Consider the following 9,223-nt stretch of genomic DNA (forward strand, 5'->3'; position numbering starts at 1 on the left):
ATCTATTTTTTTTTTTTTAAAAAAAAAAAATATTAATAATATTATATAAATATATATATATTTTTTTTTTTTTTTTTTTTTTTTTTTAGACATAGATGAGTGCGCTGTGGGGAGCCATAACTGTGGAGCGGGCTACGCTTGCGTCAACACACCCGGCTCGTTCTACTGCGACCTGAAGGTGGTGTGCAGAGACGGTTTCACTCTGGACTCTTCCGGAAAATGCATCGGTACGTCTTACTTTCGCTCTCTCAGTTAAAAGCAGCTCGTAGATTAAAGATGATTTCTCCCAAACTATTCCTCTCCCACCAGACATCGACGAGTGTCTGCTCCTTACCAACCCGTGCCGACGCGGCCAGAGTTGCGTCAACGCAGTCGGCTCTTACGTCTGCCTCGGGAATCCAGTCGTCTGTCCGCAGGGTTACCGTCCAACCGCGGACGGGACGCGCTGTGAAGGTCTGAGTTTAAGTCGTCTAAAATCCACCTTTCCTTTCAATTTCCGCCCGTTCACGTCCTCCCTGTCTCTTTCGCTCCAGACGTGGACGAGTGTCTCGTTGCCAACGTGTGCGGCAGCCACGCCTGCGTGAACCTGGACGGGTCGTACCGCTGCGAGTGCAGAGCGGGCTACCGCTTGAGCAACGTCACCGAAGCCTGCGAAGGTTTTCGCTCAGTTTTCGGCTCGTTTCTCTGAGGGGAATCGTTTACTTGCCGCGCATCGGCAAGTAAATGTGAGAGGTGAATTTGTTGTGTTGCTTTGTGCTCTTCAGACATAAATGAATGCAAGTATTACTCCTGGCGACTCTGCGGGCACATATGCGAGAACACGGAGGGGTCTTATCGGTGCAGGTGCATATCCGGCTTCAGGCTGGCTCCGGACGGAAGGACCTGCGAAGGTAAACTCTGTTACGCAACTGATTTCACATTTCAAATGGCTGATGCACCTCTTTCCTTTTTGGGATTATAAATGATATTATCACGACAGTTGTTACGACAGCAACTTTCACATAAAGAGTTAATTCAAGAGAAGCAGGCCCTCAGGATTACATGTCCTCTACTTTACCTGACATTAGGCACTAGGTCACTACAACACATATTTCCAGCTAAAGTACCAGCAGGCGGCAGAAAAGCCTTTTCAACAAGTGGTTGGCACTTTTTTATGTGAATTTATTTGCTTTGACTTTATAGAAGGAACAAATCTTTATGAAAGTAACATTTTCAGTCAGAGAGTATGTGACTCTGACTGAAATAAGTATTTTAAATGTATTTTATTTTTGACTGTCCCACCGTGTTCAGTATCTTGTGGCTGAGCTCTGGCTACCTTACTCGGTTACTGCAACGTTCTTTTTTCTCCTTCAGATATCAACGAGTGTCTGACCGGCCGTCACAACTGCCCCAGAGGTCAGGTTTGCCTCAACACCGAGGGCTCGTTTCACTGCCAGCGCGAAATCGCCTGCAACACCGGCTATAAACTCACAGGCAGCTTTTGCCAAGGTGGAAAAACAACCTCCAAAAGATTTCTATCCCACATTTAGATGCACTTTTGGTATCTAAATGTGGGATATCAAAAGTGTTCTTTTCATACTTTGTCATTTTACAACCATGTGTTTCAGTGTGGTTTAGTGGGATTTTATGTGACTAAAGAGATGCAAAGTAGTGCATAAAGGAAAACAATTGGAGTAATTTTCACAAATGAAAGTCAGAACATTGTAGAATAACCTTCAGCTGCAGTTGTTCCTACCAGATTTGTACTTGGCCTTTATGATGCTGCTTGTTATATTTGATTGGACTGGATTTCATTCTACCGGATCTTCCAGACTATAAATTGCTCCAGGGTAAAGGTCGCATTGTCAAAAAAAAAAAAAATCCCTCATGAAGAGTAAAAAAGTAGCTCCTGCTCCTGTGACTTATATTCCAGATAACACAGTACTTATTTAGTCTTATTGTGGAGGGAGTTAAATATAAATGCATTTTTCTCCGAAGCAAAAACTTTTAAATCATTTTAGTCCACTATGCTTTTTGTATTCATCTGTCAAACAAAATCCCTTTGTAACTAGGCAAAATTTGTGAAAGTTCAAGACAGAAGTAGAGTTTTTTTTAACCGTTTGCTGACAAATTACATCAATGTGAAAACATTTTCTAATATATTTGATTTTAAAAAGTAGTTATTGGATGCAGAGAATGCTATTTATTAATATTTTAGCAGCTTGTTAATGAGTTTTAGGGTTAGGGTTACATGTTGCTCTCACATAACCCCAAAAAGAAATAGTCAGACATCCCTGCTGAGGAGAAAGCCCTTCTAACGGATATTTCCCTCTGTCAGACATCGATGAGTGCGCTTTGGGGAGACATGACTGTGGGGCAAATTACGTTTGCGTCAACACGGCCGGCTCGTTCCGCTGCGAGCAAAAGCTGGTGTGCGGAGACGGTTTCACTCTGGACGCTGCCGGCGGCTGTACCGGTACGTTGAGCTTTCAACACTCCCAAGCGAAAGCAGCTCCCAGGTTAAGGGTCAGCTCTCTTAATAATTTCTCTTTTGCTAGATGTTGATGAGTGCTCTGCCCACACCAGTCCGTGCCAGCCCAGCCAGACGTGCGTCAACACGTTGGGCTCCTATAGCTGCCACGCCAATGCGATCACATGCCCACGAGGGTTTCATCTGAGCGTGAACGGCACACGGTGTGAAGGTAGTTTAAGAAATGCACGGCTGCCCATTCAGGTCTTTATTGTGCTTATGAATGTTTATTTATGTGGGCTTTATAAATAATCTGAGGGTTGAGAGTAGGAGTGGGCTTTTATAATGACAAATTTCTCATAAAAATTTGGATTTATCATTGACTCCATAAATTTCAGGTAATGATGTTGGATAAAAGACAGAACTCGTATTGTTTTGAGATGATATTTTTACTATTCTCTCCATGTGTGTTCCACGAGAGTATCAATAAATATCAAAAGTAGTATGATTAAATGCGGTTACTGTGTGCAGTTTGGTGATATAAATCACAATTTTGTTTTTAAGTATCTGGACAAGATAATTTCAAAAGTGGGGAATTGTTTTCAAGAACAGTATTTGTGTTTGTGGTGTCATGGCAACCAAACAGTTACCTAAAAATGAAGCTTGTTTCTTTATTAACCATAACTTGTTGTCGTAGTAGTACCACAAAATAATGCGATAAAATCCAAGGTCCATATCGTCCAGCCCGAGTTTATCCAGCAGTTTTATGTGATATAAACAACCATATTTAATCTTTATGTTTTAGGTCTTATGATTTTTTATGATTGTGTGTCTGGTGAGCCATTTCATCCTGGATTTGGTCATATATTTTGAGTTAAAATGTCCGGAGATTTCTTTATCAACATTTTATGGTGATTCAAAAGGTTACTGAATCCTTGAATCACTGATTCTCATCCCTTCTCAGTCGTTGCTTAAAATGTTCTTCAGGACATTCATTCTCTGTTGTAGTTTTTATTGGTGAAAAACTCTTAACTTTCAATAATATGTTCATTTTTTTTTGTTATTTATTGCAATACAGATGTGAATGAGTGTCGGGTTGGCAATAAGTGTGCCAAGCATGTGTGTGTCAACCTGGAAGGACTGTACCGCTGCGAGTGCAGAAGTGGCTACATGTTCAACAGCGTCACCAAACTGTGCGAAGGTACAGAACCAAGAACTTGATTAATTTTGCTAGAGGACTAACAGCTTCTTCATGTGACAGAATTATGAATTTGTTTGTCGTTAAAGTCGAATAATAGTTTTAAAGTTACTTTTCTCACCCCGTTCTGTTCAGATATCAATGAGTGCACCCATTATCCCGGTCGACTCTGCGCCCACAAGTGTGAGAACACAGAGGGGTCGTACCGATGTAGCTGCGCAACCGGCTTTAAGCTGGCCTATGATGGCAGAGACTGCGAAGGTAAATATATTTTTCAAAGAAACCTTTGTCATTTTTTTTATTTTTTATTTGGTCTTTTACCAAACTTCCGCCTGCTTGACGACAGACATCAACGAGTGTGAGGACAAACCCTGCAGCCAGGAGTGCACCAACGTCTACGGCTCATACCAGTGCTACTGTCACCGTGGTTACCAGCTGAACGACGTCGACGGGATGACTTGTGAAGGTGTCGTTGCTGCAAAGCAGAGCAAGACGTTCTCGAGAACCGAAGATGGCTGTGTTAATCTCTAGAAGATGTTTTATTTTGGGAAGTGTGCCAGGTGTCCTAACATTGTTTTTTTTTTTTCTTTTTCTTTTTGTCGTCTACATCCTCTCAGATATTGATGAATGCACACTGCCAAACGTGTGTTCTTACCAATGTGTCAACATGCCTGGTGATTTTAACTGCACCTGCCCCAGCAGTGGTTACACACTCTTGTACGACGGACGTACTTGTCAGGGTAAGGGAGGAAAAGCATCTTAAAGCATCTTCAACAAGCATTTTAAAGGTATTATTAGACCAGAACTCCTAGAAATACAGCAGAATATCAGGAGGGGAAAAAAACAGCAAGTCAGGGATCTTGTGGTTCACTCTAAGCAATTTTGAGCATCACTGAAATTAATTGCTGTAATGGCCGGTAATATGAACTAACCATTATCTGCTGCATGGGGTTCCAAGAGTTTTACTTTGATTAAGCGTCTTTGATCTTTGTTTTTTATTTTAGACATTGATGAATGTGCTGCAGGAACTCATTCTTGTTCTGCCAAGGAGACCTGCTTTAACGTCCAAGGAGGATTTCGCTGTCTGTTCTTTGAGTGTCCTCCAAACTTCAGCCGAGCAGGAAAGGGGTAAGAAACCAGAAGGCTGCTAAAGTCAGGAGATATTTGCCTGAGATCATCACACAACAAACAGAAAGTTTGAATTTGTGTTCTGTTCATTTTTCCAATGTCTCTAAGTGACATTGTTTTAGATTTTCACAGCATTGCCAGCATCGGACGACTGGCAGGTGTTGGATTCATCGCTTTTAGCCCTGTAGCTATCAATCACTAATATTAGAGCATTAAACCTCAACATGCTCGCTACAGTGATTCCTTGCCTAAATGAAAGTGACACAACCTTCACATTCTAAACTTCTGCTTTTCTAACGTCCTGCTCCATCCGGCTGTGCTGTAGCACTATCGCTAGCTTAACTAGAACAACAGGTTGAGATCCAGTTTCGTCTATCTTTTAATTACTGATCTCTAAAGCAGCTTAAGATTGTTTTAAAGCATTTTAAATGTGTAAAATTTGAAGTTCTTTGTCTTAAATATATATATTTTTGCTACACCCCTCAGCCACCACACGGGGGCAGAGCGACTGCAGTTCTCCACTTCCCAAAATTTGACGTTTTGGCTCTTTATTTGGTTTTGATCTAGCAGTGATAACCACTTACTCCACATTTTCAGCTGTTTTTGTGATTAGACCTACCTTAATTGTTCATAGCTGTGAGTTTGAGCGATCAGAATTAGTTCTGTGTTGGAAAACTATCAAATCCGTATTCTATATTGAACACTTTGATTTACAAACACCTGGATATTGAAGATTTTGACAAAGAGCTGGATTTGGAGCACTACATGTCCGGTATCAGTTTTTCAGCTTTATATTATTTCTCTCTACTTCCAGGCAGATCGTTAGCCTCTTTTCTGTTTATTTTTTATGTACATGGAGTCAAAAAAATTGACAGAGAATAATGTCTCTCTGGTCTCCTTTTCACCAGTTCTCCTGTACTTCCTCTGCTGTGGTCACTTCTGAAAACCAAAATTTCCAAACCGAGCGATCCAAGCTGCCTTACCAAAACATCAAAGAGGAACGCGGTCTTAGTGGACAGCAAGAAAAATAAACGTGGCATTTATTTTGGGGCACCTGGGGCTCGGCCAATTCACCGAGGCTCAATTATTGGTGGGACGGTGTTGTAGTTAGCATGATTAATGGGCTTTTCAGTGTTGGCGCTGGGTGGCTATTGATTCATTCGCTGAAAGCGATAGCGAGTGGCCACTGCCTGCGTTGGTCAGCAGGATAAATGTAAGCAGATATACCGTCTTGTCGTGGTTGTTTTTGTGGGCCGGGGTTGCGTAATTCGGATGTATCAATAATATAGAATAAACTCATACATTTATCATTAGATTCTCCACCTTAAGGTTTTCTGTTTCACTTTGGTGGCAGAAATTCATCACTGTCACTTTGACCTCATGTCTGGCAAACACCTTCCAGGAATGTCTGGATTTGGGAGCAGGGTTCTGCAGGATTCACTTCAAAATTACATTTTTGTATTCCTCCTTTATTGTCAAGAACCCGCTGCCCTACTCTGCTTCTTCACCTTTCCTCGTCTCTCAGATCCGCAGGTAACGCGTCCGCCGTGGTGCGTTGCGTCAAAGCGTGCCAGGAAAGCGACGGCGACTGCGCTCGCGACCGCGTCCACATCATCACCTCCACAGCCCTGTCCCTGCCTACCTCGCAACGCTTAGAGGGGCCCGAGGGTGAGACCGGCAGAAGAAAAACTTTTAGTCTTCAGCCAATCAGACGACCCCACTTTTTTTTTTCTTAACTTTACCTGTTTGTTCCAACAGAGATCGTGTTGCTGCGGACGTCCGCAGAAGCGAAACAAGATCTTCTCCCAGACGAGCCAGATGTGTTGTTTGACATTTTAGCAACCGACGAGCTGCTCTCTTTCGACGTGATAAAGGGTGCGCAAAACGGCATGGTTGTCGGTAAGGAGACACGGGATTTCGCTTTATAAAGTCACATTTACTTTGTTGTCCTAATTACAGTTTTTTTTCCCCTCAGGGGTAATCCGCCAGATCAAGCCCGTATTGGGCCCAAAGGAGCTCATTCTGGAGGTGACTATGAAGTATGTCCAGTCAGGAGTCGTTTCTCAACAAAACATCGTCCTCATCCACGTCTTCATCTCCGAGTTCTGGTTCTGAGAAGGGAATGTAAATGTTTTCTAGATAATTCTACTGGAAAAAAATTAGGAAAAAAAAAACATGACATAATTAATGTAAATATACATCGGCAAGGAAAATGGTGGCAGATTTCAGTTAGTGTGGAAGTTGTTTGCATACAGTGAATTCAGTTACAGGTGTTGATGGTAACCAGTGCAGGTTACTAACATGAAAGGAGAGATTTTTATGCTCCACAGTCTTCAGCCTCTGTGAGGTCGTATGTATGCACAGCATGGTTTACGTTTCAGGCAAACTGCATTTTTTATTTTTTATTTTTGCAAAGATGATACTATGCCTGACAGGAAATTGCAGATTTACAGATGAACGTTTTTGTCATTCTAAATGATCAGATGCAAATAGCCATAAATCTCCCAAATATATTATGAAAGTTACTTGGAAAAAATATAAAAACCAGAATATTTTTTTAAAATTTCCAGGCGAATTAGAGTATTTCTGTGATTCTTTGCGAACAACATGAAGGATTTTGATGTTAAATATGAAATTTGGAATCCGTGAAAGTGATCATTTTGCCCCATCTTCTCACACATAGATTGATACTTGTAATTTTTTAGTTAGCTCTAGTCACTGCGTAACTTTCTAGAGACACTTGCTCATACAATGCTGTACTTTCATTTTTTCACCACAAGGTAACACAATGCTGCACTCTCATGCATAAATGGGTATGGACTCAATTTATTTTTAAAGCAAATCTGTTTACTGTATATGTTCATTTCTTACCAAATGCTTAGCTAAAGCTTTTGTCTTTTAGCCATACAGTGCTATGTTTTGTATGTTAGCAATATGCTAATACCTTGCTAAGCTTTCATATGGTAGCAAAACCTTAATACAAAGCTTAGCTGTCATTTGTTTTTCAAGTGCTAACGCAATAAGGTTTTATCTTATTAGCCAAATGCTAATACAATCCTAACCTTTCACTTGTTAACCAGATTCTAATACAATACTTAGCGTTCATATGTCCTCCAAATGCTAGGAAAATGTTTAGCTTTCATTTGTTCAACCAATGCTAATACAACGCAAAGCTTACATCTGTTAGCAAAATGGTAACAAAATGACAAACTTTCATTTATCAGCCAGATGTGTTGAAATATTTCAGAGCAGAATTATCATAAAAGATGAATTGAAAAGGTTGCCAGTAATTTCTTCTTTACATCATAAAAGTTTAGAGTTTGTTGCCTTTACTGTTTGTACTGTTTGTGAAAAGGTTTTTTTTTTTTGGGGGGGGGCTAACTTCCTTTTTTTGTGTTATTACTTTCTTGCCAAAAAAAATTGTAAGCAAATAAAGCACACAAACTGTCCTCAAACATTGCATGCAGATTAAACATACTTTGCAAACTGTTATCACAACAAAGCAATTTACTGAACTGGGTTATAGAGTACACAGCATTTCACTTGTCTCAATGTCACCCTCCTGTGCTGTCAAGGTTCTGTCTAAGGTATGACATAACTATTGGCAGAAATTTGGCGCAGAGCGTTTTGTATGCAAATAGAGCTCGTTTTGTACTCGCGGATAGTTTGTGAGATAAGTTTTATATGTGTGCAACATGCTTTCTTTGTTTGCAATGTTTTTTTGGCAGAACAATTTGTGAAACATATTTTATTTGTGTGCAGCATGCTTTATTTGTTTGCAACGTTTTGGCCGGAAATTAACTCCACGTTTTGTGGGCTTGCTTCTTCTGATGCCAGACTTCAGCATTTAAGTGCTTGTATTTAACTGAAGCAATTGTGTTTTGTACAAGAATAAAAAATTTGTGAAACCATCTGTGAGTAATAAAAACCTTCAGTAGTGTGCTGTTGCATTCATGTTTTTTTTCCCCCCCCCCATAAATACTGTCTTCTGCAACAGACTAAACCATCCATCAACTAGTTGGCATGACTGAGGTTTCCTACAGTTCTAAAATCCAATAGAATGCTTTCCTGTAATCCAACTGCTCAGATTCCTCCCATCATGCTGCTCCGCTTCCAGTTTGTGGGGGTATTTCCAGTTATTCCACTCCAGTGTATAAATAATGGGATTTCTATAACTGGAAAATTTGCTTCTTCAAATAATACTTCTTTAAACTGACAAATTGCTTGAGGTGGAAGCCTTTTACCATCCCTAATCAACTCTACTAAACGAGAAGCTTCCTCAAGCCACTGCTGTGCTGTTTTTGGCTGTGTGGAGAAACGGAGGGAACTTCATAGATTTGTGATCTGAAGTGTAACGCAATTCTTCGAAGTCACAAGTGATTTCCATGTGATTTTGTTGCTCCAGCTGTAAGGTTTGCTCCAACGCTGGTTGGGGAAATTGCACATTC

At 40.7% G+C, this 9,223-nt stretch overlaps 1 protein-coding gene across 4 annotated transcripts in view; it reads left to right on the forward strand.

Moving 5' to 3' along the window:
* Positions 1-8,715, forward strand: part of LOC106960947 (fibulin-1-like) — a 16,031-nt gene extending 7,316 nt beyond the window's left edge. For 2 of the 4 annotated variants that reach the window (XM_015054352.1, XM_015054353.1), the window contains exons 8-22: positions 90-227; positions 310-453; positions 534-656; positions 765-890; positions 1,354-1,488; positions 2,318-2,455; positions 2,538-2,681; positions 3,528-3,650; positions 3,783-3,908; positions 3,994-4,113; positions 4,265-4,387; positions 4,652-4,775; positions 6,301-6,443; positions 6,534-6,674; positions 6,751-8,715. In XM_015054352.1, coding sequence (XP_014909838.1) covers positions 90-227; positions 310-453; positions 534-656; positions 765-890; positions 1,354-1,488; positions 2,318-2,455; positions 2,538-2,681; positions 3,528-3,650; positions 3,783-3,908; positions 3,994-4,113; positions 4,265-4,387; positions 4,652-4,775; positions 6,301-6,443; positions 6,534-6,674; positions 6,751-6,890 — 1,988 coding nt within the window. In that variant the 3' untranslated portion in view covers positions 6,891-8,715. The remainder of the gene's footprint in view (positions 1-89; positions 228-309; positions 454-533; positions 657-764; positions 891-1,353; positions 1,489-2,317; positions 2,456-2,537; positions 2,682-3,527; positions 3,651-3,782; positions 3,909-3,993; positions 4,114-4,264; positions 4,388-4,651; positions 4,776-6,300; positions 6,444-6,533; positions 6,675-6,750) is intronic. The other 2 variants (XM_015054354.1, XM_015054355.1) reach the window with 2 other exon arrangements.
* Positions 8,716-9,223: the final 508 nt, after the last annotated feature.

The sequence above is a fragment of the Poecilia latipinna genome, unplaced genomic scaffold (genome assembly GCF_001443285.1).
Source record: "Poecilia latipinna isolate Pla-1442-1.1 unplaced genomic scaffold, P_latipinna-1.0 Scaffold1245, whole genome shotgun sequence".
Classification (NCBI taxonomy): domain Eukaryota; kingdom Metazoa; phylum Chordata; class Actinopteri; order Cyprinodontiformes; family Poeciliidae; genus Poecilia; species Poecilia latipinna.